This window comes from Cercospora kikuchii, assembly GCF_019650295.1.
Source record: "Cercospora kikuchii DNA, contig_00001, whole genome shotgun sequence".
Classification (NCBI taxonomy): Eukaryota; Fungi; Ascomycota; class Dothideomycetes; order Mycosphaerellales; family Mycosphaerellaceae; genus Cercospora; species Cercospora kikuchii.
In genome coordinates, this window is record NW_025408582.1 from 1082311 (window position 1) to 1108576 (window position 26266).

Sequence of the window (26266 nt, forward strand, 5' to 3'; positions counted from 1 at the left end):
GCCGATGGGCCGATCGTTCCGACACGTCGGCGAGATAAAGTCGATAAGGCATTGAAACGAGCTTTGCCTGCTTGCTGGCTTGCCCGACGCTTCTTCTCTCCGCCGGTATGCTGCGCGGGCGTGTGCATTTATCGCGATGACGACCACCTGGAGACCCGCCGTTTCTGAGATCCACTGACCTCCGTCCCTCCTTCCTCTCGGTCTCTCACCTTCATTACTCTCCGCGTGGCGCGTCCTTTGTGACTCGTGCCACCCGTCACTCAGGAGGACCACACGATTGCAACACCACCTGATACAGAACCTCTCCTTCTACCAACTCGGCCTCGGAGGCTGCAGGACGACCGAGTGATTGCACAGCAAGAAAATGTCAAGGCCGAAGCAGGGCGCAGAGTCCGCGCATCGAACGGCTCGCGTCCTGTCCTCAATTGCTGCGACAACCATTGCCCTCAGCTGTGGTACGTAGGATAGGGGATCTGGACAGCATGCTGAGATCGACTGCTGATGCTCTCCAGGCACAAACTACGGCTTCTCAGCATGGGCACCACAATTTGCGAACCGCCTACAACTCACAGCGACTCAGACGAACCTCATAGGCAATGCAGGAAACATTGGGATGTACGCGATGGGTATCCCCGGCGGAATATTGATCGATTCAAGAGGGCCTAGATGGGGCGTGGCCCTAGGCTGTGTTTGCCTTGCCATTGGATATTTCGGGCTCAAGAGCGCATATGACAATGGACCGGGCAGCACAGGCGTGCCGTTGCTGTGCCTGTTCGCCTTATTTAGCGGCTCCGGCAGCTGTACGGCCTTCTCAGCGGCCATCAAGGCGTCGGCGAGCAATTGGCCCTCACATCGAGGCACCGCGACGGCCTTCCCGTTGAGTGCCTTTGGACTTAGCGCTTTCTTCTACACTACTTTGGCGACTTTTCTGTTCCCGGGAGATACTAGTGGATATCTCAAACTCCTGGCTCATGGCACCACTGCCATGACCTTTGTTGGAATGTTGTTCTTGCGCATAATCGATGTGACAAAAGACCGGGATCATGTTGCAGCCTACGGAGTGGTTCCTGTGGACGACCCAGAGCCTACCAAACGCCGCGACAGCAATCGTATGCACCGCACGAGCTCTAAGAGTGTTCGTAGTGGCAAGCATCACCGAGTGACGAGCATGGTAAGCAATGAGGATGAGACCGAGTCTCTCGTGACCTCGTCGAATTCGAGCGAGCCTGGTGACATTCACGACGACATACTGGCAAGCAGAAATGCGCACCATCACGATACAACAGAGCTGACCGGCTGGGCGCTGGTCTATGAACCAAAGTTCTGGCAGCTGTTCATTTTGCTCGCGCTTCTTTGTGGTGTGGGTCTCATGACGATCAACAACATCGGAAACGACGCGCGAAGCTTGTGGAAGCACTACGACGATTCCGCCAGCAAAGAGTTCATCTCCAAGAGACAGCTTATGCATGTTTCCATCCTCTCGGTCTGCTCCTTTCTCGGACGTCTGGCTTCCGGAATTGGATCCGACTGGCTTGTGCACCACCACAGCTCACGCTTCTGGACACTAGTAGCCAGCGCTACGATCTTCGTTGGTGCACAATGCATAGCCCTCACGCTGGAAGATCCGAACCATCTTTTCTGGCTTTCAGGTTGCACAGGTCTTGCATACGGGACTTTGTTCGGCGTGTATCCGGCGCTTGTAGCAGATGCCTTCGGCGCGAGTGGACTGGGCCTTAACTGGGGCTATATGACTTGGGCGCCTGTAGTGAGCGGCAACACTTTCAATTTGATCTATGGGAGTACGCTGGACAGCCATTCCGTGTTCGAAGGTGGTCCAGACGGGACCAATGGCGAGATGATTTGTCGGGATGGGAAAGATTGCTACGCCACAGCATATTGGATCACGCTTGTGAGCTCGGCGGTCGGCGTGGTATGGTGCTTATGGTGCATTCGGCAGGAGCAGTTGACTCTGCTCAGAGAGACCAAGGAGAGAGACCGTGCTCATCAACCTTGATGCTGTTGCAAGTTGCACGTCGTATTTTAGCGTGGCGTTGGGAAATAGAGAGGTGCCAATGTTGTAGAGACGATAGATCTTCCACGGCTCAAAGCCCTATTCGAACTGAAGGTGTCGCTATGTCATTTATTACTGCGTGTTCGTCGAAAATCCTGCGCACCTGCATTCAAACTGCGTGCCCCACAAGCAGCACGATGCAATGTCTGGATGCTATGAATCAAGAGGATCAGGAACCGCTGTCAACCAAACGAACTAGACACCAACTACTGCATACAACCATTAGCTCAACAAACAAGGCTACGAATCAACCATCTCGTGCAAGTGACACAACAGCACGTCCTTCGCGTGGAGACCACACATTCCGTATATAGAAAATGGACCAGCCGACCCGCAAATCCGCTGTGCCGCGTGCTGAACCAGTTCCCGACAATTCGGTTACGAATCTATAGCCAACAACACCGTCTACTTTTGACGAGACACCGCTTCACTGGCTAAAACCGACCTAAGGCGGACTTCCAGTAGTGCGACGAAAGAATTTGCCAATCATTGCGGGAAGGATCCGAGCTCTTTTGACTCCTCAATTTCAGGGCCTTGTTTCGTGTGCCTGCTTGTCAGAGGCACAGTAGTCAAGCCGCTCCAAGCGCCGTTGCGAGGTTTTCTAGGTTGAGGAGAAGGTTCGGAGCCGAGAAGCTGCACGACATTGCTGGCATTCTCCACAAGACTGCTCGATGGGGTTTAGCGTGGATGCTTGTGAAGAAGCAAGTTGGAGATTGCGACGTCAGTTGGACGTTCGGCTCCATCACCGCTCATTCATGTTCTTTACGTATGGGAATAACACGTCTGCAGTATTTACGATCTTCATTCATTCGTGAAGAGATACATCCCCATCAGCTCGACTGGCGGACGAGAAAGCGTCAGATGCCATACCAAGTATCGCCCTCGGATCAGCGCGGGACCTAGAGGGGGACCAAAATACTCGCTAGTCGACAAGCTGAACTCGAGGCCCTGATGTGTCATCGGGTACTAATGGTGCGGTACAACGTGTCGTCCGATCGTTGTACCTGCATCCTTCCAGCGACGAGCAGATCGAGCGGCGTACAGCTGAGCTCACCAGGCTGAATGACAGCGCTTCTGCAAAATCCAGTCTTCCCCCTCGCGAATAGACTGGAGGTCTAGCGGCCGCTAACGTTAGCTGACATTCTACAGATGGGTCTTTGTACGCAGCTTTCTGCGGTCGAGTAGTGGCAATAATCACCACTTATCTAGTTTCGAGAGCATGGAGAGGTCGAGAATAGTAGAGCGAGCGTGTACCCGAGCGCCTTTTCCAAGCCTGTCGAGGATTTCGGTCTCGTTCTTCACAACAATCGAGGGCGTTGGTGCAGACCATGGAGTCAGAGGCATAGGGATTCAACTGAAGCTCTCCAGAAGTTCACGCAGTCAGGCTCGTTGTGTTTCTGTGGCTGAGGAGGCAGAAGGCCGTTACGGGAAAAGGAGATACCGGAGCCCAAGTTGAAGCTCTTTGGGATTTCGCGCAGTCAGACTTGTTGTGTTCCTGGAGCTGGATTGGCACAATTGAATCATCCCGAAAGGAGACAAAAGCCAAAGTCGCAGCTCTCGATGTATCAATACTCTTCATGTCGTCCCTCGTCTTGACTTCTAGTAGCATGTAAGAAGTAAACCAGGTGAAGAGAGTGGTTCGACGGGCTGTAGAGCTCGTTCCCCAAAAGGAACCTCATGAGGCCGTCTCACAGATCGCGTCAGTACGTGGCATACTAGGCGTTCATATGTCAATTGGCTCAGAAGACTCCGGTGGACATGCTAATGGATGTTGATGACGAAGACAAACAACCCTTGACGGCCTCTCGGCTGGTTATTCAATTAGAAAGCTATAAGGACTGTCCTGTTGTGAACTCCAATTAAGTAGCTCCCTTACGGCATAATAGCCTTCCAGTCCAACACTCCACCAAGTGTAGCGTCCTTGACACACGTGCAACAAAGTATATCCCAGTAGCAAGTACACTCGAGTCTCCTCTCCATACCATAGCCATGTCCCTGATATCTGCGGATATTCGTTCTCCTTTGGCGTCGGCTTTCGGTGTAGATCTCAGTTTCAAGGGCCAAGTCCAATACTCCCTTCGCCTTCAATTTTTTCGATCCGCTAATATATAGCCCAAATGTAATTCCTTTGCTATTCGTGGGTGTGTGAGATTTGACAGGAAGCCGGAACATATGGTCTGGAAAGCCGAGAGGGCGCTTGAAAGGACGAGATTCTCAAGTGTGTCTCGGATTAGAGGTCGAATTGCCCTTACTAGCAGTCTTTGGTCACGGTAGCTCTGAGTACGTTTTGTGCACAGAGCCAAGGGACGGGACTTATGTCTTTTCTCGACAATCTGAATGTGCCCTGCCTCATCTATTTCTAGTAAAAGCAATTTCGAGGTCAGCAAGAAAGGAGAGATACTGAGCCTTTCGCGCATACTCTTTCGAACGAACGGAAAGTCCTTATGCCGTTGTAACTCCACAACAGGAGGATCTCACGCGCCGCTCATCGCAGAATCAGCGCAGGCATGTACCGACGATTGGAGTACATCGCCGTCATGCCATAGCACGATCCGATTCTACGCCTATGTGACTGACCCCCAGAGTTGGTATGCTTGTTACCGCACTGTATGCAACGGCATCTGGAGCTATCATGCCCTCCTTCTCACCTGCAGACTCGCCTGGGAATGTAATATGATTGGTTCGTACTTGGTCGAAGCCGGCTAGTAATGCTTCATGTCGCTGGAATTCGAGGCCGCGGTGCACGACCATAGGTAGAAGAAAGTGTGAATTGTGTCTTTCTGAAAACGTCTCTGCGTAGTCAGCCCAGTCAGAGCTGTCGCGACGCGAGATTGCAAGGGGTGGTTCGTGAAGCCTGCTATTCGGGATGACTTTACAATGCTTGGTTCTCTGACCATGCAATGCTCCCGAGGCCATAACATGAAGAGATTGGCCAAAGTTCTGGACACATATCTTGAGAAAAGACTCTCGCTCGCAAATGTGAAGCTGGAAGCGAACAGCAAGTGGAATGAAGTGAGCAGGAGAGGTGGTGCAGCGGAGTTCGGGCCGTTCGTGCCGATTTTGCTGACCTCGCGGACCCTTGCACTGCCAAAATTTCGAAGTCCTCCAGAACATCCACCAGACGACCACTTTTCGCCAATCCACTTTGTCTGCCAACTCGACAATGGCTTCCGACGAACTAGTCTGGTCCATCATCGGACACGACTTTTGCTCGAAACGTCTCGTCCTGCCTGGTAACACAGGCAAGAACCAAAAGTCCACCAAATCGACCTTCTGCCGCGACGAACACAATGTTACTGGCCTCTGCAATCGCCAGTCATGCCCTCTCGCGAACTCTCGATATGCCACAATACGCGCCGATCCATCGAATGGGAGACTCTACCTTTACATGAAGACCGTCGAGCGTGCACATTTACCGTCAAAATGGTGGGAAAAGATTCGATTGAGCGGCAACTACACGAAAGCTCTGCAACAAGTTGACGAGCGATTGATCTATTGGCCGAAATTCCTGGTGCATAAGTGTAAGCAGCGTCTGACGAGACTTACACAAGTCCGCGTACGAGCGCAGCGATTGGCGAAGGAGGAAGAGAGGTTGGGTGAGACGACGGTTGCAAAACTTGCGCCGAAGGTGCGCAGGAGAGAAGAGACACGCGAGAGGAAAGCGGAGGCAGCTGCGAAGATTGACAGAGCGATTGAGCGAGAGCTGGTAGAGAGACTGCGAAGTGGAGCATATGGCGACCGACCGCTGAATGTGGAAGAGTCGGTGTGGCGGAAGGTGATGCGTGGACTTGAGCGAACACAAGAAGGCGTTGTCGATGAGGACCTTGACGACGGTATCGAAGAGGAGGACGAGGAAGAACTGGAGTACGAGCGCGAAGGCGAAGATCGCGATGTCGAATTTGTGAGCGAACTCGAAGAGTCCGACGATGAAGACGACATGGAAGATTTCACCGACTGGCTAGGCGGTCAGAGTGGAGACGAGGAAGCTGGAGCTAGTGACGATGAGGAAGACTCAGCAGACAGTGATGCGGATGAGGAAGACGAAGACGACGACACTGCGGCGCTCAAGAAGAAACTCGAATCGCTCAAACGGAAACGACCTTCGGGGCCGCCGTCGAAACCAGAGAAGCGCAAGAAGGGCTCGAAGGGGCCGAAACAGAACATCGAATACGAGTATGTGCCTGCGCCGCAGCAGATGGAACTTGCGAAGTGAATGTAACATGGCGCGAACGCATTGCGGTAAAAGAAGATGTGGACCAGCTGTACGAGTCTACGTCGTGCACAGCCGAGCAGATGATATGGAAGCCGTATCCAGTGCGCGTGAATACGCGGATCAATGAGAATGAGTCTCTCTGGAGCATTCGACTTCAGGCTGCATGGCGACGAGACGGAGGCCACATAATACTAGCGACCATGTCTTGTGTACATTAGTGGGCATAAAGACGGTGACTTGGGCAGAGACACTGGGGAAAGGTATACGTCGGACAGGGAGAAGGTGGAATGGCTCGAAACGATATAGAGGCTCACACCGCCGGTAGAGGCAGAGTAGGAATGGGTCAACACCTGTAATACTATGTTCTCTAACCAAGTGATTCGGATTCTTCGCACTCTCATCTCTGCCTCGTGCAGCGTATCAAAGGCAGCCTGTCTGTGGAAGCTAGACAGGCGAACAATCACGTCGCCGTGAGACAACAACAACAACAACAACAACAACAACAACAACAACAACAACAACAACAACCGTCTGCGGATCTCACCTCTACTGTCGACAACGACTCACTGTGAAGATCATCATAGCGCACCACAATACAGGGTTGGCATGGTGGAGTTAAGGTCGTACAAGAATATCATAATATCATCAAACTTAGTTATCCAACTACAAATCCTTCATAAACTCCGCCAGAGTAATAGGCTTCCTCACCGCATTCGAATATCCATCCTGGAACTTAATAAAAGCTCCCAAATTCTTCCTCGTCTTCCCTTCTCTCTTATTCTTCTGGGCTTCAGATTCGCCAACAGGCACCAGAACCGGTCTACCAAAGAAGTCCCGCACGATTTTCCTCCCTTCGGCATCGAGATCTTCCACGCTTTTCTTCTTCACTTGGCCAGTAGTCTGATCAACGTACGAAGCGTTCGTCAAACCAAAACGTGCCAATCGGTTTTCTTCATTGATGCGAGCTTCCTCTTTCTTCCATTCTTGCTCGATGACCTGGCGTACGGCGTACCGAGTTTTCACGCCAGCGTCACCGAAGCCTCGACCGCCTGTTTCGAAGGTGCAGAGAGTGTCGAGGGGTGGCTCCATGCGGTAGATCCATTGTGTATTGCCGAAAGTTGCACCGTCATCCAACCGCACACGATCAAAGCGGACGCCTGAAGCCCCCATGGCGTTCACAGCTCTGCGGACTAGGGTTTGTTCTGACGCCTTGCGAACGGAAGCAGTGCTTTTGTCCTTCCCGCTGCCGCCGACAACGATGGGGTTGACATTTGGCGTGAGCATACGAAGAAGGTATGGCTGGAGGTCCGTAGCAATGTCTGCTGGGTTGCTGAACAGTCGCTTCAAGGGCGGAGCAAGTGAAGATTGTAGAGCATCAATATGGGCTTCGTTCTGCTTCGTGGCTTCGTGAGCAGCCCATGAGGCTTGCGGCCCTGAGAAGGCGTGCGTCGGCTCAGCATCAGGATCGTCGCCATCTTTCTTGGCATCTTTCTCGAAATATTGTCGTGTGGTGGCAGAGGCGAACAGATGGTGGAAGCCAAGAATGGGAGTGCTGAGGTACGGTGCAAGTTCCCATTCGTTGCTGCTGAAGACCGCGCCGCTCAAGCGGTCGTGGAAATGCAGCCATTCGTACGCAGCGTCAGGTTTCGAAAGATAGGTGTCGTCCTGGAAAGGGTGTTCGGGATAGGTCGAGAAACAGTCAGTCATAATCCGGTCACTGTCGCCATGAGTGTCGATCAATTCGCGAAGTCGTTCGGTCGCTGTCCTTCGTAGCCCCTCAGCCACTCCTTTGACACCATCGCTGCCGGCGTGATTGACGGGAGTGGCCAAAGCAGCCTGTCTGGGGAAGCCTGCGCCTTCTTTGAAAACACGGTCGACAATGTCTTTCGGCCCGCCTCGTCCCATTCCGCGGGCGCCGCCGCCACCATGTGTCAGATCTTGAAGGACGTTCTCTTCGACCCATCTCCGCGTTAGACGTGCATTACAGTCCCCACTAGCACGCAGCTTTCCTGCAACCCATTCGCCCACCACCATGATACCTCGCATATCACCTTCTCCAGCACCATTCCCATTCTTGTCTTCTTTCCGGTTGCTTACGCCCCAAGCTGCTTCGCAAAGTCTTCGCACACCATCACTGTCACAAGGTACCCCTTCTTTGTCAAAGACTGTCTGTAGTCGTGTTGCAACGCTCTGTACTGGCGCTTTCCGCACATGGATTATTTCCGCCAGATTGCTCTGTCGTAATGGTCGTAGGGAGGGATGATAGACGTCGTTGCACACCAGGATCAATGGCCTCAGTAAGCGGAACCGATCGCCTTTCCTCTTCTTCTTCACCGGAGCTTGCGACATTGTCCCCAATGCACTTGAGTTCTTCTGGTCCAGCATGATCAGATCAATCAGAGCCTTGACGAATCCACCCTCGCCACCACTTCCACTGCCTCCCACCACTCCGTCCACCTCATCCACGATCACGCAAACAGGCTTCGCCGCTTTTCTCGCCATTCCATCTGATGTCTTCTTGTCCTCCACATTTTTCACATTTTCCGTGCCCACCATATCTCTGATGCGTCCTTTGACAACATTGCTGCTTCTCTCGTCACTGGCATTGATCTCCTGCACCTCATAGCCTGCCTGCTTCGCACATACATGTGCCATTGTCGTCTTTCCTAAGCCCGGAGGCCCAGTCAGCAGCAGGACCTTTCGGTGGGGTCGCTCCACGAAATCATTCTCATCGCCGAACTTCTTCTTCGGCTTTGGTCGAGCAGATCCCGGGAAGACGATTTGATCCCATCGTTTGAGCCAATGCATGACATTTCGATGTGTCCTCTCGTCACCGATGAGATCCGCATACTTCTTTGCCCGATACTTTTCAGTCCACAGCAGAGATCCTTTCTTGCCTTTTGGCGCTGCTTGTTCTGCTGGAGGGGTTGGGAGCACTGTCGTCGGCGGAGGCTTGGGAAGACTGTCCTCAGCTTCTGCATCTGCTAGCAGGCGGTGTATGTCGATGCCATAGTAGTACTTTTGCGCTTTGACGGGACGCGACGTTCCCAAGCTGCTTTTGCCAAAGTCAAGCTGATCGAGCTTGCGCTTCCTCTTTTGCGGGGAGGGCGAGAGCGGTGGCGACGAGGTCATATTCGCTATCTGGATCGGACTCGAAGTGTGTGGTTCTCTCGGTTCGCTGTGGAAGACCTCGTTTGTTTTCCAGGTGCGGTGGTGGATCACTTCGCGGTTCGCGACTTTGACGCGTTTGACCGACGCTTCGACTTGCTGCAGTGCTTCGAGATCGTCGTCGAACTCGGTCGGTGCAGTCTCAGAACTATGCAGGTTCGTAGACGCGGCGTATATCTCGGCGAGCTCGTCCGATGTTGGCTCTCTGGTGGGACTGGATGAGTCCATGGTTGTTCAGATGCAGCCGAAGAGTTCGGTTCGGAAGACGCGTCTTGTCTCGCGTGAAGCGCGATCGAGATGGGCTTGGCGCGACAAGCCTCTCATCACATCGAATACAACTTCACGACAGATAGGCATGAATACAATGCGAATGGGTCTGACTGAACTGTATATGCTTTTGCGAGTCACGTATGATACATAACTACGTGGTGCGTTCGAACTCCCTGGCAATATCGAACATCCGCCCATCCTTGCCCGAAGCCCCCAACAAAGTGACACCAAAAGGCAGCGTCATGCCACTCTGGTCCTGATACGTCCCAGCGGGCACAGCAATGCCACAAAGGTCAAGTACATTGGCGAAGTGTGTGAAATAGCCCAGCTTTGCATTCAGTCCAATTGGATCTTCCTCCATCTGAGCAATTGTTGGGTGGCAGGGAGTTGTGGGTACGAGTAGGACATCAATTTCTTTGAATACCTTCGCAGCATCCCGAGTGTACTGAGCTTGTAGGTGCTGATCTCTGAATACTTCCCAAGGCTTCATTGCACTGTTGGCTGCTCCCAATAGCAACTCTCTTGTGGTCGGGTGCAAAGTCTCAATGTTGTCTTCAATGAATTCCGGGCCGATGCATGCTATTCGCTCCTGGACCAGCGATGCCTCGTACAAGATGTTGCTCCCACCGTCGAACGATTTCCACTCGACTTCTCGCGATATCCCGCCTGCTCGGTCCAGTCTCGCGACAGCGTTGGCAAACAGTATTCGAAACGACTCGCCACATTGTTGAAGTGCGGTGGGTGGAGGCACGCCGAAGGTGAAACCACCAGTCTTGACGCCACGAAAGTCTGCATGCCATAGAGCGAGCGACTGCTGCGACTTGGCATATGGATCGTCCTCATCTGGGCCTTGATCTGCTACGAGCCACACTTTACGTGCCTCTTCGACAGTAGTAGCAAAAACAGTTATGGTGTCGAGGCTCTTACAAGCCGGCACTAGACCCCGGGCACTCAGTGTCCCTTTGGTGGGCTTGTGTCCGACAATGCCATTGTAAGCGGCAGGCACTCGCCCTGAGCCAGCAGTGTCTGTTCCAAGGGCGAACGATACAAGACCGGCACCCACGGCAATGGCAGACCCTGATGAGGAGCCACCTGAGATATGATGGCTGCTGAAGACGCTGTGTGGTGTTCCATATGGCGACCGACATCCAGAAAGGCCAGTAGCCAATTGGTCGAGGTTGGTCTTGCCAACGAAAATTGCTCCCGCATCGATCATGGCATTCACCACCTCAGCATTTTGCTTCGCAATGTAAGCGTAGGCTTCGCAGGCAGCCGTTGTTGTGATGTTCGCAACATCGATATTGTCCTTCACCGCGAAGAATGTGCCATAGAGCTCAGGAAGTGGTTTACCAGCGAACCGATCTTCGACAGCCTGTGCAGCCTTGAGAAGCTCAGCGGGGTCCTGAGCCTGTATCCACACAGCTGAATCCTTGTCTTTGTAACTGAGAATTCGAGCACTTATTTCTTTCGCCACGTCTGTAGGTCTGAGTTGGCCGCTGACATATTGTTTGCGAAGTCCTGCAATCGAGACATCGCCTGAGAAGCCCGGAGGCGTGGTTGGAGGGGTTTGCGTCAGCGCGGGAGCGTATTTCAGCAGCTCGGTAGAAGTACCAACAAAGCCGAAGAGTCCATCGTAGCTGCACAGCATGTCCAGCGTGCTGGTGTAAAAGCCTTGGTCGAAGCCATCGGTGCAATCGGACAAGATGCAAGTCTCGAAGCCACGATCGGCGCATTCCCGCGCCGTTGTATTCACGCAACACTCGGTCGTGACACCAGCAAATAGCAGATGCGTAATGCCGCGAGCCAGGAGTGTGCGATGCAGATTTGTATCCCACATGGAACCTTTGCCAGGCTTGTCGATGACAGGTTCGCCAGGAATTGGTCTGAGTTCGTCTATGATATCGTGGCCGTACTCACCACGCACGAGGAGTCTCCCCATCGGGCCTTGATCGCCTATTCCCATGGTATGATGGCCGGAGGGCGCAGATATCTGGCGCAATTTCTTGGATGGTGGAAGATCAGAGAGATCAGGTTTATGGCCTTCTCGAGTGTGCACCACATACAATCCCAGGCTTCGTGCTGCTTCCAAGGCTTTTTGCGTCCTCGGCACGATGTTCCTGACTTTCTTGAAAATATCATCGTTGCCACATTGGATCTGTCCGAAGCCGTTGAAGTCGACAAAATCTCGTTGCATATCAATAATGATCAGCGCGGTCGACTCCGCCCGAAATTTGTAAGGATAGGGACGCGCTGAGCGCAATTCCATTACACCGTCCGCCATGCTGCTACTTGTTAGATGCTGCGATACAGTAAGAAGCGGTAAAGACAGGATGTGCTTGAGCTATAAGAGCTGGACAGCGCACGCGCGCCGCCGGCCGCTTTGGACGGGCGTGCCACGATACTTCTAGACCTCGTGGCTGCCATGCAGACTGCCAGCGAAAGACCGTGGGGTCCCGATTCAGCAGCGTTCTTTTGCCGTAGACGCTGTACGCGGCGTGCGACACGTTGGCCGAAACTTGCGATTGCGTCGCTCTTCACGCCGCGTTGCGCAGCGTAGATAAGCATGCCGGCGGCCTGGTCCTTGTCAAACATCGCGATGGAGGGCTTCAAGCTCAGAAACGAGAGTTTGGCCGGCCGGTGGGCCGCAGGGCAAGAGCGGCCGCCAGCCAAGACAAGACGGAGTTCCAGCTTCTCAGACGGCTCTCGCTTCCTGCAACTGTACATCATCAACGATACGGCGAGAAATGGGCCACTTCGAGGATCTCGCACGGCCAAATTCCTTCTTATCGATGCAGGAACCTCGTAGCCTTACGCCCACCATTCGAGTCCCTCGCACGACCCACGTCGCTCTCGATCACTGCTGTGAAGATGCTACCTTTGAGCTATCGGCTCCGACCCCGGACCTCGAGCGTCGATGTCCGGAGTTTCTACTGAGCACAAATGAAGAAGTTGAGAGCTAGATGCCGATGAATGGGGAAGGTACAATGAGCAATGGAGCTACGGAACCTACAGCACACCGTATGCAGCCTCGCGAAACTAGGCGAAGGTTTGCTGCTCAGCTTCCGTCAGTCTGCTCTGCGCCAGCCTCTTCCAGACATAGTCTCCTGCGAGGATGGGCTGATATCCTGCTGTTTCGCCTTCCGGGACGCAAGTGGGCAACGTGCGTAGCATCGTGTTATAGCTCGGCCCGAAGAAGAATGGTACAGAGTATCGCTCCTGACCTGTGCAATTGTGTACCCGGTGCACTGTCGAGATGAAGACATCGTTGCTCCACCTTGCTAGCATGTCGCCGATGTTCACAACAAATGTGCCTGGGATGGGCGGCGCCTCTATCCACTGCCCATGCACATTCAGTATCTGCAATGCAGGTTGACTTCCCTGGCACAGGATTGTGAAAGCCTCGATATCTGTATGCGCGCCAATCCCCAGAGCGTCAGGGTCTTTTGGGTCTTGTGCCGGATACTTCAAGAGTCGCAGCATAGCGCCAGGTCGAATCACGGCAGAGTCGAAATAAGTTCCGGGTAGGCCGAGCACTTTGGCAAACAATCGGACAAGCCGCCTAGCCAACATGAGCACCTGACCATAATACGCGGCCACCTTCTGTTTGAAGCCAGGCATTCGTGGCCAGGCATTTGGCCCGTCCATCGCACTCTCCTCGTGCGTAGCTAAGCTTCTGTTAGCTGTGCGCTACTTGGGACACAGCCGCACTCACCAGCTTCTGCATCATGAGGGACAGGATCTAGGTCTGGCTCGTATCCACAGTTGAATGCTTCGTTCAAATCTGCACGCTTGGCTTCATCTGTGCGGACTTCACTGATGGGCTCGTATCCGTGCAAGACTTTCGACAGCTTGTAATGAATCTCGCTTTTCGTCCTCAGCGGCTGGTCGAAGAATCGCTCCGCTGTCTCAAAGATGCCATCTACTGCTTCTTGCGACACATCGTGGTCCTCGACACCATCAACTCATGCATGCGGTAGCGTCAAGGATGACGAACAAATGTACCTTGATGTAGAAAAAGCCCACTCGAGTGCAAGCATCGCGAAGCTGTTCGATGATGTCTTGTTCGGGTTGCGCCAGAGAAATCGTCGGGATCTCGTCAAACTCTGCCTTGCGAACTCCATTGCCAGCGAGTTGTCGCTTTCGACCAGAGAATGACGTGAACTATCAACAGATTCATTCAGAGCGAGTCAATCTTCAGAAATTGCGACTCACTTCTGCCATCGAGATACCAGCTTGATCGCTCCTTCCCCGCGCCTTCTCTTGGATACTGCGACGACCAAGGACGAAACTTTGCCCGCTCAACGCCACGCGTGTGTTTGCAGGAAAGACTTCACTATAGAACACAAAGTCAACCAAACACTACTGTATAGTTCGCCGTAGTGCTGCAGCTTTCCGCCTATCTGGTCGTTCCCACGCTAGTTTTAAGGTGATAGCCGGCGGCGGCGCCGCGCCCAGACCCAGCAACCCCAACTTCCATGGACAAACTTTGATAAGCTCTGACCCCTTCCAAATGACTGGGCCATCGTGGGGCTGATGGCAAGCTCGTGGCTTCCACATGTCCAATGCTGATAGCAAGCACGATAACGTTGGAAGGTACGCTTACAATGTCGCGATGACCATAAGTATGCTGGCAGACGGCTCCAGTCTGTGCGCTTGACCTTCGTGTTCAGTTCAGCAGCAACACCGAGTTTGCCGCCATGTCTTCTGGCTTCAGTGCACGAATACACTCGGCATCCGCCAATCTCAAGGCGAAGAGAAGGGTCTCCGGATGGGTACTACCAAAACAAGAGTCGTCATTCGCGGACAAAGATAGCTGGTCGAATATTGATCAAGATGTTACGCCTGTGGAGCGGCGGACATGGACCTCACTTACCATCTTTGGGTTTTGGATGAGCGATGCCATGAATGCTCAAGGATGGATGTCACCCGCTGCCATCATTGCTCTGGGACTGACTGTAAGTGCAATTGCTGGAGCGCCGTTCTCCGTTCACCTCCTTCCTTGGGCTCGAAGACACATGGTCCTCTTTTTGGGCACCAATTTCGGAGACATAGGCTTACCTTGTATCAATGACTTCTAGTGGAGAGAGGCCGTATACTGCATCATTCTTGGTCTTTCCATCACCGCCATCCCTCTGGTCATGAACGGTGCTATAGGTACATTGTGCCCAGCCATACGGGAGACGCATGTAGACTAACCACGGTGTAGGAGCTCATTTGCACGTCCCCTTCCCCATTGCAGCACGCTCAAGTTTCGGCATCATGTTCGCCCGGTTTGCAGTCGTCACTCGCATGATCACGGCCCTCTTCTGGCATGCCATTCAGACATATACAGGTTCGACAGCGATCACGCAGTGCATTCGAGCCATCTGGCCCTCCTACCTCGACATTCCGAATCATCTCCCAGAATCTGCCGGAATCACGACGCAGCAGCTTCTAAGCCATTTCCTCTTCTGGTCGATACAGTTCCCGTTTCTACTCATCCCGCCGCACAAACTCAAGTGGTTCTTTGTCTTCAAGGTCGTGGTCACCGTCACTGTCAGCGTGGCAGTAGTCATCGCCATGACCCAAATGGCTGGCGGTACAGGCGACATTTGGAACCAGGAGTATAGAGTCTCGGGATCTGAGCGTCGCTGGATGATAATGGCAAGCATGATGTCGCAGTCATCCGGCTGGGCTACCATGGCGACGAACGTGCCTGATTTCACCCGGTACCTCAAGTCTTCACGTGGTGTATACTGGCAAGGCTTCTTCCTTCCGATGATCAGTCTGATGCTGGGATTGTTTGGCATTATCTGCTGCTCTGCGTCAAAGGTTTTGTACGATGAGTACATTTGGGACCCTCTTGTTCTTGCTTCCAAATGGGATGGGCCATCTGGTCGGTGTGGAGCTTTCTTTGTCGGCTTCTGCTGGATGGTGGCTCAGATTGGTACCAACCTGTCTGCGAACGTGATCTCGTTTGCCAATGATATGGTAAGCATCTGCTCTTAGTAGTCTGTGTGACGCTACTGACTCGTCTCCAGGTCAGCCTGTTCCCCAAGTACATCTCCATCAGACGAGGTGCGATCTTCGCAACAGTCACCGCAGGCTGGATCATGGTCCCATGGAAAATCGTCCATTCTGCTCAGTCACTTCTCACTTTCATGGCTGGTCTGGCCATCTTCCTTGCACCAATAGCAGCGATTACTGCTGCCGACTACTGGTTCGTCAAGAAGCGGCACGTAGATGTCCCAAGCTTATACCGCAAACACGCTCGCTACTGGTACTGGAAGGGAATCAACTGGAGAGCTGCTGCAGCCTTCCTGATTTCTCTGGTGCCGAATATTCCTGGCCTCGCCCACGCAGTCAATCCAAGTGTGCAAATTGGCTCCGGCATCCAGCACCTGTACGACGTGAATTACATATGGGGACTCTTCTCCGCGGCTTTCGTCTATTGGTCGCTGTCCTATTTCTTCCCTGCCCGGGAGACATTATTGGAAGAGTCGATTCACGACGATCGTGTATTGAACGGCGTCGAGTACAAGGCGGACGGCTCCGGGTCATTTGAGTCCGGGAAGAACGATGTCGAGATTTCTGTCAGATCACAGAAGCGAGACTCCGAGATCGTGTAGGGAGTCTATTCCATAATGACGATGTATGACTGATGATCAGATCGCGCGTGCCAGGACATTTTCATGTTCCTCCAGGCGGCCATGCCAATGCTCACCTCACCTTCAATTTCCCTTTCACATGCTCTCCTGTTGTCAGCGCAACATATTTCTCATCGAGGCCTTGAATGCCGTATTCCGTCAGTGGACTAGCGCCGTCGTCTTATGGCGTCCCGCCTCGGCGCGGAGGATTTCTGAGTGCGAGCTGACTGTGCTCAGCCTCGCGAAGTGGAGCCAGCTGCACTCGCCGCCGCAATGACGCGCTGAGGCCGCCAGCACCTTTTGCCTGTGATGGACAGTATGCCCATACAATTCTGCAAGCAAGACAGGGAAGTTCGCCGACTCCAGCACGGTGCTCGCCGCGGTTGCCGACAGCAGAATGACGACTTGAAGAATATGATTGGACGCGTCCGACCGCGCTTGTCAAAAAATCCAAATCGGAGCTGATGTCTCCTGTCATGGCCATACCTTCGCTTCTGCTGCCCGCGCCGCCCTCCTGCATAGGAATTATTCTGCTCATGAGGGCGCGCCCGCTGCGAAGGCAGAAGCCCAACGACATCAAGCAGTCTCAGCAGCGGTTCGAACGAGATTTGTGCTTGGCGAAGGATGCATCTCGGCTGCATTTCGTATTGCGCCACCCACGACCTGCGAACGGGTCGTTGGTGTTGGTGGGCTTCAGCCCTATGCACCCACGCGAAGGAATGCCTCCATGACTGTCCTGGAGATGACCGAGCATCCCTTGACAGACCACTAACACCCCGCTAACTATAGCAAATCCTCCAGAATGCTCAGAGCCCGTCATCTCACTGCGCTACGCTCGTAGTTCACCGGTCTCGATATGCCCAGATGCCAACCACACCTGCCCTCGATCATGATTCGCCATTCCGTCTAGGCTAGCTTGAGTCTTGATAGAGGGCGGCCGCCGTCGCCGAGCCTCGTGGGCATCCTTCAACACGTTCGCAGGCGAGGCATCGACTACGCAAAGCTGGCTGTGTAGACGAACATGCCGCCACTGCCGGAGCTCTCTGTCATCCTCAGGCGCAGCGGTCCGGATCAAATGATGGTATGAAGTATAAGATGCTAGGTCCCGGTTGGTCTAGGTTTCACTTTACACAACATTCATTGGCTTGATCACAATGTACAAAATCTCATTTGGCCAAATATTCATTGCAACCTCTTTGGCTGGCTTATCATATGTCGTTCACTTAGAAAGTCGCCAGAGCGTGGCTTCGCCTCTGTATCGACTGCAACCAGACCAAAGCGTTGCGAAATTATCTTTGTCGTACAGCTTGCCGGATCCTGCGCATCATGCCTGGGAGGTACGATTGTCTGGCGTGTCAGACAAGAGGTCTACGTTCACATATGGCCCTGGTGTCGGTGGTGGGCCTTTCTCCCCTTCGGGTACCTTGGGAGATGCAATGGTCAAGAGGGATGCCGCAATTTACCACCAGGAGGGAGCTGATCAGCTCAAAATCACTACTGCCGATAATATATCTGCTGTGACAGACACAAGCCGATACAATGACTTGAAGACCTTGGACGACTATGTGAGCTTATACGATGATGAATGGGTCGAGAGCACAGCTCCCACTGGTATCCTTCCAGGACTGCTTACGAATTACACGCAAGACCTGCTGTTCTCCATGGAGCGGCTGTCGTTTCAGCCATTCGCGGTTCGCCGACTTGAGCGTCAAGAATCGCTCCCCTTCAGCCTGGATGACGAGTTATCACGCGCGATCTCTGGGCAGTCTCTGACCCAGCTACACGAGTCTGCACGACTCTTCTACGTAGACCATCGCGCACAGACAGATCTGTCACCTATCGATGGGAGATACTCAGCTCCGTGCGACGCCTACTTCTACATCTCGGAAGCCTGTGGGGACTTCATGCCCCTCGCCATACGCACAAATACGGAACAGAGCCTGATATACACACCAGAAGACTCCCCAGAGGATTGGCTGCTAGCAAAGATGATGTTCAACACTGCCGACTTCTTCATGTCACAGTTCCATCATCTAGCAAACACGCACTATGTGACTGAGATTGCTTACCAGGCAGCGATCAGAACCTTGAGTGAGAATCATCCGGTTATGGCCCTCTTGTCTCGGCTCATGTATGGTACCCTTGGTATTCGCGGTTCTGCAGCACTCACATTGTTTGCGCCTGGAGCTGCAGTCGATCAGTTCTTCGCCTACACGGGTGCTTCGGCCGGCCAGTACTCGAACGATTTCTACAGCAGTGGATACGCAGGAGCCTTTCAGTCAAACTATTTCACCAAGAATCTTCAGAGAAGAGGCCTTCTCGACAGTGATGGTCCTACGCTGAAGCACTTTCCATTCTACGAAGATGCCTTGCCGATCTACAACGCTACTCGGACCTTCATGGCCGCTTTCGTGGACTCTTACTACCCAGATTCTATCACGATCGCCAAGGATAACGAGCTACAAGCATGGCTTGCGGAAGCTTCAGGTCCAGCTCAGGCCATCGAGTTCCCTACCAGAAAGACTCTCCAAACGCCATCTGACCTTGTCGACGTCCTGACACATATGGCTCACCTTTCGACCTCCGCACACCATTCTGTCAACCTGAATTCGCTCATCACTACGGCCGGAACCTTGCCTTTCCACCCCACTGCATTTTACAAGCCAATCCCCACCGCAAAAGGTGTGACTGACGTTGCTTCGTACCTGCCACCACTCGAGAAATGCCTCGGCCTTATTGCAGTGGAAGCGAACTTTGCTCGACCGCTGCTCGTTGGCACGGATCGAACATTGGTGCATATGTTCAATGACGATTCGATGCTGTCGCGAATGAATAAGGCTACAAGAGAGGCAAACGCCGAATTTATGAAGGCCATGCGGGCGCGCAGCGAGGTGGTCAGGAACAGAGCTTTTGATGAGAATGGATACAGCCAAGGTATGCCATTCCTATGGAAGGCTTTGGATCCGGAGACGATTCCATGGAGTTTGTCGATCTAAGTAGTACCACGCGCAATCTTCATGTATACAGTTAGATATCAGCAATGATAAATCAACCCGTTCTCTCAGCCAAATCATCCAGTGTCGAAGGTCACAGTGCTCGAACTGCCTCACTCATCCACATCCGTACTCTCTGCACATGAAATTAGCGTCTCTCTTCAACCAAACCAAGGAAAGGAATTCCGTTAACAAAGACTTACTGCTCAACTTCTCATACTTCGGATAAAGCTCCCCATACTCCTTAATCTTCTGATTGACCTTCTCATAAGCATCCGACCCCAACACAACCCTCAACGGCGGCTTCTCCATCTTCGCAATATCCCACATCGCTCTCGCACCCTTCACCGGGTCCCCTCCCTGACTTCCATTAACCTTTCCCATCTGTTTCTCCGCATCAATATGATCATACGCCGCCTCTTTCTGCTCTCCAAAAACCATACTCCTTCCAGCCCAATCTGTTCGAAATCCACCAGGTTCGATACACGTGAGTTGGATATTCCATTCCGGTTTCAATTCTTTGGAAACTGTTTCGGTGAAACCTTCGACGGCCCATTTGGAGGCACAGTAGATGCTGAAAGTTGGAACTCCGATTTGGCCGCCGATGGAGGTGATTTGTTGGATTTTGCCGCCGGGGGGAGAGTTGGTTTCGCGCATGATTTTTAGGGCGCGGCGGGTTACGTGGAGGAGGCCGAAGAAGTTGACCTGTACAATAGAGATTGAAAGTGGTTAGTGCAGTTGCTTGGTGGGTTATGTTTGAGCTGGTCAGCTTGATAGAATGGAAGAAGTTCTTACCTCCATCTGAGTCCTCGCCTGCTCATCAGAAACAGATTCAAATTCTCCGGATAAGCCGTAGCCAGCGTTGTTGACCACTACATCGATGCGTCCAAATTGTTTCAGAGCAGCATCGAAGGCCTTGTCCACGGCACTTTTGTCTGTAACATCGAGGTCGACAGCCAAGTAGTTATCCTTCGTTGTGCCATCGAAGCTGAGCTTGGAGCTGTTTCTCGCCGTTGCAACGACCTTGTCGCCTTCCTGCAAAGCCTTCTTGACGAGCTCCTGGCCGAAGCCCGTGCTTGTCCCGGTGATGAAGAAAACTTGTGGTGCCATGGTTGTAGTGTGTTGGGTGGTCTTCGAAGATTGGAAGGCTTGAGAGCTGCTGTTTTATTTTATGTTGGAGCCATCGTCATTGAGAAAGGGACTGGAGTTAACGGAATTTAGGTGGACTTGACGTCAAGCAATTCATTCGTCCCTTATTTTTTTTGTAAAGTCAATTGTAGAATTGCTGAACGGCATTCGAGAGTTTACACGGCATGCAGTCTGTCGTAATTCGGAGCTGCGTCCTCTTTTTCAAATTATTGTGCACTAGCTTCGTGGGCTTCGTACAGCAAGACTATGACCATGGAAAAGATACTATTCTTTTTTCCTTTCAGGTAGACGTCACATCTCTGGTCAGACAAACAGACATTACCATTACTCCTGAGCACGATCTTAATCAGTTCCTCAAATGTCGAGACATCTAATTCGCCCCTCTCCATTCCTCTCCAACCTGGATTCTGAGACCGATAGACACGAAGCACTTCGTTGGATAGTCATCATCCCGCAGGAGTGACGAAATCCCGAACAACCTGATTAAACCGCTCAGGATTCTCCCAAAACACAAAATGACTTCCTCGCTCTTCCTTCGTAAAGGTATACGACCTGGCTCCCGGAATCTGTGAAGCAGCCCAATTGATCCCAGTAGCATTATTCAAACTCGCATCCCCTGAAAGTACCAAAGTCGGCACGGTAATCTTCGGAAGAACATCCCGCCAATCCATAAAAGCATGATTAATCAGTAATGTAGCAGCATTCTCATCACTCATCTTCAAATTCTGCGCAATCGCCCAATCCAGATCTTCTGCTGAGATTTCTTTCGTGAACATGCTTGTAACGAATGGAACTAGTTCACTCGACATATTGGCACTGAATGTGTACGTCTGAGCCGGCGTGAAAAGTGCAGCGGACCAGGTATCGCGTTGGGCTTGCGTCCAAGTTGGATCTTGTACGAGGACAGAAGATTGATCGACAAGGACGAATTTGTGGATGCGTGAGTGTTGTTCTGGATATTGATCCCACAGAGCCCAAGTCACTGAGGAGCCCATGGAATGTCCGATAATGCTCACATTGGACAGAGCGAGAGAGTTGATCACATCGTTGAGATCGGCACCAAGTCGGGATAGTCGATAACCAAAGTTGGGCTTTTCGGAGTCTCCGTGTCCGCGGTGGTCGTACGCTGTCACCTGGTAGCCTGCTCCTGAGAAGTATTCAATCTGTTTCCTCCATTCTGCAGCGGTCTGCCTCCAACCTGGAATGAATAGAAGCTTTTGGCCGGCAGCGGGTCCAGCCTGAATGTATGCCAACTGGACTCCATCTGATGTTGTGACGGTAGCAACAGTTGAGGCATCGGCGAGGGAAAAGACTAAAGCTAGCGTGGTAAGCAGCGTCTTTATGAGAAAAGATCTGAACAACATCATGAGCGTCTGACGTGATGCGAAAAGTCCAGGCGGGCCCTACCTTGCTTGCGCTGGGCGAGATCCATTTAAATCAACAGGTCGGTATTGGAGATCCGAGAATGTTGCTGAACCTAGACGGCAGTACAGTGACCAAGAGATTGGAAAGAGAGGGGGCAGGAGTGGGGTTCGCATGAGTAAGCTCGGAGTTGGACTAGTCTCCCCGGGTGAAGTACCAGGAACAAGTCACTTGCCTATATAGGAAAGTTTGGAGGAGCTTCGCAGTGCCTCGCACATTTCTGCGTAACTCACCAGGCCAGAAGTCCACTATACCGAGCCAATTGGAGCTGTCAAGGTTCACGGGTTGTCTCCGATTATGAAGCATGGAAGAGTGCGCCAGCTACCCGGATCTGCACAGCAAAGTCGCTCTGGTCATGGGCATCGGACAGACTGCGAGCGATGACCCCAGTGCGTGGGGTAATGGAGCAGCCATTGCATTGAGACTGTCGCAGAACCATGCGATCGTCTTTGGCTGCGACCTGGATCTTACCGCAGCAGAGTACACGAAATCTGGTCTCCCGGGTCCGTGTACTGTTATGGCGGCAGACGTCACATCTGCAAGCGATGTCTCCAAAGTTGTGGACGCCTGTGTGTCCATGTATGGCCGTATCGACATACTCGTCAACAACGTCGGCAGAGCATCCCCCGGAGAAGCCGTAAGCATGAGCCAAAAAGGGTGGGAAACTCAGCTTCGCATCAATCTTGGTAGTATTTACCTTGCGTGCCAAACAGTAATCCCCATTATGAGAGCACAAGGCTATGGTTCGATCGTCAACAACGCCTCCGACGCTGCTGTTGGCTACCTACGAAGGCCTCAAATTGGCTACAGCGCTGCCAAAGCCGCCGTTATACACTTTACACGAGCGATGGCCGCCATATTTGCCAAGGATGGAGTCCGCCTGAATTGCGTGGTGCCCGGGTCGATATCCATGTCAATGGTGAAAGAAAGGACGCACAGTCGAGACGATGCGATTCGAGATATCGCTGGGAAGACGACGCAGCTTAGTCCGTTCATTGGCCAGCTAGGGTATCCATTCGATGTGGCAGATGCTGTTGTCTTTCTGGCCAGTGCTGCAGCGAAGTGCATCACAGGACATTCGCTGGTAGTCGATGACGGACTGACTGTTCCGACCGGGACTTGAACCTTGGTAGTCTAATTCTGTTCGTCGAAAGTTGTGAGCTTCTCTTTCCGAACCGTAGCGCGCATTACTGCCTCGAATGTCATAATTGACATGGCATTGGCGGGAAAAGCTCTGAGGAAGCACGGCACAAATCCTCTCCAGAACCCTTTCCACCCAGACTCCTGGTATATTTTCTTTGCAATACCGATCCACCTTGTGCGCCGATGCACTCCTCTAATTCCTAGAGGTTCAGTCATCACCCGTTGCTTGATCACATCGGTGGGATAGCCGGTGAGCCAATACAGCTGAGCAGCCACGCCAGCAGCCATGAAGTTGATAAGTGGTAGACTCATGTCAGTAGAAACTTGCATCCGGCGATTGAGCACATCGTAGCTTGCCCAGAAGACAGCAAAGAAGCTCCGAAATATGATTGTCGCGGGTAGTCCGCGATATACCCCATAGACGCCATGGTCCCGATATATCTTCCGGACGCAGTCGATAGGGCCTGAGTAGATCTTCGTGTGGTATTGAACTTGTAAACGTGCTTTGACATGTTCGATGGGTGCAGCAATGAAGCTCACTGTCCACCCAGCGAGTCCTCCCGAGAGAAAGCTAACCATTACAGAAGTTCGATCAGCCGGGATGGTGTGTCGATTCTCGCCAGTATTTTCGGGAGATCTGAGATCCAAGCTGCGGTTTAGGAAGTTCCTGTACATCGAAAAAGAGCCGAGCAACAGAGAGTCCATAACAACGAAGCCCGCCAAGGGTGGCGTGAAGCCTTTGTAGAGTCCTCTTATGCCTTCTTGAGACAACGTCTGCCGGAAGCATGTCCAAGGGCCATTGAAACGCGAGACGTCGGTTGTCTGCAGTCGTACTTTTATTGTGTCAAACGGATGGCCAGCTAATGTCTGTAAGTCCTCCGCCTTGGACAAATATCGTCTCTGGAAGCGCTGCTTACTGCTGACCTTTGCAACTCCGCTGAAAGCTCCAGCAAAGAATCCTCGAGCGCTGCTCGAGTTGTCATTCCCGGACATTATTTCGAGGCCTTTCAATTGCAAGTTGTTGCTAGACAGAAGAAGGTCCAATAAGCAAATTTTGAGTTTAGAGCTGGATATTACGCAGCAGCAGGAAGTGTGCGCCCAAGTCATCCAGTCACGACAATCTTGCAATTCGCAAGTGCGATAATGGCCGACGCCATTGCATAGCGCAGGCGAGTATGATGCGCGCCTTTGAGTCGGTGATCCCTCGAACAGACCCTCGCCGGAGTTGGCAAATTCTCCCCGGCGAGGGCAAGCGGCCAAGAAAAACCGCCAATTGAGTCTCCGGGGTGCATGCACTTCCCCGCATGTGTGCTCCAGGATCGTTCTTCAAATATTAAGCAAACGATGTTACGATGTTGTGGGTGAGAACAGAACTTCTCTTCTATCCCGATTGTAGTTGTCCAGCGCTTTTGAGACCTCGAAACGGAAGCCCTGGATGAGCAGAACGTAACTCCCTCTCATTGCAGATTCTAGAACATGAACGACGACAAAGCGATCGAAGTGATCGAGAGCATCGAGAACACACCTGAGCTGACCGACCATGAGCGCGAGGTCGAGAAATCGTACATTGTTCCGCGCCCTCACAACGTAATCATGTGTGTTGACGATCATGTCCAATAGACTCGTCCGCAAGATCGATATCAGGTTCATCCCAGTGACGATTCTGATCTACCTTCTCTGCTATTTGGATCGATCCAATATTGGTATGTCCAAGTAACCAGAATATTCATCGCTCTGTTGACAAGATTCAGGAAATGCCAAGATTCTCAATTCGGATACCGGCGACGATATCTTGCAGACGCTGAGCTTGAGCAACCATGCCTACGTAGTGGCTTTGATGGTGTTCTTGGTCGCATACTCTGTATTTGAAGTACCCAGCAATCTCGCCCTCAAGATCATCAGTCCGGCAAAATGGATCGGCTTCCTGGTCATCGCGTTTGGGTCCTTCTGCACTGGCATTGGTGGTGTGCAAGATGCTACAAGTCTGACTGTGCTACGTTTCTTCCTTGGAGCTAGCGAAGCTGGGGTATTTCCTGGATTGATGTACTACTTCACCTTCTGGTACAAGCCCAGCGAGCGTGCATTCCGTATCGCTTGCTTCCTATGCAGCGCCACTCTGGCGGGCGCTTTCGGAGGGTAAGACCAAAATTTACGCCAGAGATACGTGCCCTGACTTATGGTGACTAGTTGCATCGCATACGGTGTTGGTCATATGAATGGAGCCCTTGGCCTGCAGGCATGGAGGTGGCTTTTCATTGTTGAGGGAGCTCCAACGGGTTGGTCGACTCAGTATGGTGATCGAACAGTGTTGACGTGTTTCAGTCTTTCTCGGCATCTGTTTAATCTTTTTCCTGCCAAGCTATCCTGAAGATGTGTCCTGGCTGACAGCAGAAGAACAAAGTGTGCAACAGCTGAGATTGGGAAGGCAACGGAATCAAAGGTCGGTCTAGCATTGTTCCGACGGGTCTGTACTGATAGGCACAGTCAGCAGAAGATAAACTGGAAGGATGCCAAAGCAACACTCCTGGACGCAAGGATGTATGGCCACTACCTCGCGTACACTGGCATTGGCTGCGGAGTGGCGTCTCTGTCCTTATTCGCACCGACAATCATACAAGGTCTGGGTTATCGTGGTCTTCATGCTCAGCTGTTCACCGTACCGCCATACGCAGTGGCATACGTGTGCACTATGCTCGCAGCATACGCTTCGGATCGCTACCAGATGCGCGGCCTCATTGCTGGTACCTCATTGGCTTGTAGCACTCTATGCTTCATCGTCTTGGGTGAGTACATATCAGTGACAAATTGACCAGGTATGCTGACGTTTACTGGCAGCTGTGCTCCCTGACGAACGGTTCACGGGGCGTTACGTGCTGCTCATCTTCGCAACGAGTGGTGTATTCGCAGCACTTCCGTCTCTCAATGCGTGGGTCGGTGACAATGCGACTAACACAACTGCTATGTCCTTGGTCTTTGCGTGCAACGTCGCCTTCTCCGGCCCAGGTCAGATCGCTGGCGTATGGATCTACCGATCTCAAGACAAGCCTCTGTATCGCCTCGGACACGGCGTTAATGCTTGCTTTACTGCGCTCGCTTGCTCTCTGAGCTTCACCTTGTACTTCTACTATCGTGGGCTGAATAAGAAAGTGGCACGTCAAGCATATGGCCACCGGTGGATGGAGTAAGGATTCTCTATCGGTTGGCTCCAGGT

General features: G+C 52.5%; 12 protein-coding genes across 12 annotated transcripts; 6 read left to right on the forward strand and 6 right to left on the reverse strand.

The window, feature by feature from the left end:
- Positions 1–364: 364 nt before the first annotated feature.
- CKM354_000035700 (uncharacterized protein) lies at positions 365–2014 on the forward strand (the record flags this gene model as incomplete). The annotated part of the gene is made up of 2 exons (XM_044795443.1): positions 365–455; positions 513–2014. 2 exons carry the CDS (start codon positions 365–367, stop codon positions 2012–2014), a joined length of 1593 nt encoding a protein of 530 aa, XP_044651378.1.
- Positions 2015–5234: 3220 nt separating this feature from the next.
- On the forward strand, positions 5235–6284 carry CKM354_000035800 (ribosome biosynthesis protein MAK16; the record flags this gene model as incomplete). The annotated part of the gene is made up of 1 exon (XM_044795444.1): positions 5235–6284. The coding sequence occupies one exon, from the start codon at positions 5235–5237 to the stop codon at positions 6282–6284; it is 1050 nt and encodes a 349-aa protein (XP_044651379.1).
- Positions 6285–6947: 663 nt separating this feature from the next.
- On the reverse strand, positions 6948–9680 carry CKM354_000035900 (uncharacterized protein; the record flags this gene model as incomplete). Its single annotated transcript, XM_044795445.1, has 1 exon — positions 6948–9680. One exon carries the CDS (start codon positions 9678–9680, stop codon positions 6948–6950), a length of 2733 nt encoding a protein of 910 aa, XP_044651380.1.
- Positions 9681–9873: 193 nt separating this feature from the next.
- Positions 9874–12003, reverse strand: CKM354_000036000 (uncharacterized protein; the record flags this gene model as incomplete). Its single annotated transcript, XM_044795446.1, has 1 exon — positions 9874–12003. One exon carries the CDS (start codon positions 12001–12003, stop codon positions 9874–9876), a length of 2130 nt encoding a protein of 709 aa, XP_044651381.1.
- A 755-nt stretch (positions 12004–12758) lies between these two features.
- Positions 12759–13943, reverse strand: CKM354_000036100 (uncharacterized protein; the record flags this gene model as incomplete). Its single annotated transcript, XM_044795447.1, has 4 exons — positions 12759–13387; positions 13435–13669; positions 13725–13883; positions 13935–13943. The coding sequence occupies 4 exons, from the start codon at positions 13941–13943 to the stop codon at positions 12759–12761; spliced, it is 1032 nt and encodes a 343-aa protein (XP_044651382.1).
- A 476-nt stretch (positions 13944–14419) lies between these two features.
- Positions 14420–16330, forward strand: CKM354_000036200 (uncharacterized protein; the record flags this gene model as incomplete). Its single annotated transcript, XM_044795448.1, has 4 exons — positions 14420–14677; positions 14801–14876; positions 14929–15692; positions 15743–16330. 4 exons carry the CDS (start codon positions 14420–14422, stop codon positions 16328–16330), a joined length of 1686 nt encoding a protein of 561 aa, XP_044651383.1.
- A 1172-nt stretch (positions 16331–17502) lies between these two features.
- On the forward strand, positions 17503–19344 carry CKM354_000036300 (uncharacterized protein; the record flags this gene model as incomplete). Its single annotated transcript, XM_044795449.1, has 1 exon — positions 17503–19344. The coding sequence occupies one exon, from the start codon at positions 17503–17505 to the stop codon at positions 19342–19344; it is 1842 nt and encodes a 613-aa protein (XP_044651384.1).
- Positions 19345–19454: 110 nt separating this feature from the next.
- Positions 19455–20451, reverse strand: CKM354_000036400 (uncharacterized protein; the record flags this gene model as incomplete). Its single annotated transcript, XM_044795450.1, has 3 exons — positions 19455–19477; positions 19545–20046; positions 20137–20451. The coding sequence occupies 3 exons, from the start codon at positions 20449–20451 to the stop codon at positions 19455–19457; spliced, it is 840 nt and encodes a 279-aa protein (XP_044651385.1).
- A 485-nt stretch (positions 20452–20936) lies between these two features.
- On the reverse strand, positions 20937–21854 carry CKM354_000036500 (uncharacterized protein; the record flags this gene model as incomplete). The annotated part of the gene is made up of 1 exon (XM_044795451.1): positions 20937–21854. The coding sequence occupies one exon, from the start codon at positions 21852–21854 to the stop codon at positions 20937–20939; it is 918 nt and encodes a 305-aa protein (XP_044651386.1).
- Positions 21855–22216: 362 nt separating this feature from the next.
- CKM354_000036600 (uncharacterized protein) lies at positions 22217–23035 on the forward strand (the record flags this gene model as incomplete). Its single annotated transcript, XM_044795452.1, has 1 exon — positions 22217–23035. One exon carries the CDS (start codon positions 22217–22219, stop codon positions 23033–23035), a length of 819 nt encoding a protein of 272 aa, XP_044651387.1.
- Positions 23036–23046: 11 nt separating this feature from the next.
- On the reverse strand, positions 23047–24048 carry CKM354_000036700 (uncharacterized protein; the record flags this gene model as incomplete). Its single annotated transcript, XM_044795453.1, has 2 exons — positions 23047–23915; positions 23973–24048. The coding sequence occupies 2 exons, from the start codon at positions 24046–24048 to the stop codon at positions 23047–23049; spliced, it is 945 nt and encodes a 314-aa protein (XP_044651388.1).
- A 483-nt stretch (positions 24049–24531) lies between these two features.
- Positions 24532–26240, forward strand: CKM354_000036800 (uncharacterized protein; the record flags this gene model as incomplete). Its single annotated transcript, XM_044795454.1, has 7 exons — positions 24532–24617; positions 24676–24758; positions 24807–25191; positions 25243–25331; positions 25378–25495; positions 25540–25838; positions 25891–26240. The coding sequence occupies 7 exons, from the start codon at positions 24532–24534 to the stop codon at positions 26238–26240; spliced, it is 1410 nt and encodes a 469-aa protein (XP_044651389.1).
- Between the last annotated feature and the right edge of the window lie 26 nt (positions 26241–26266).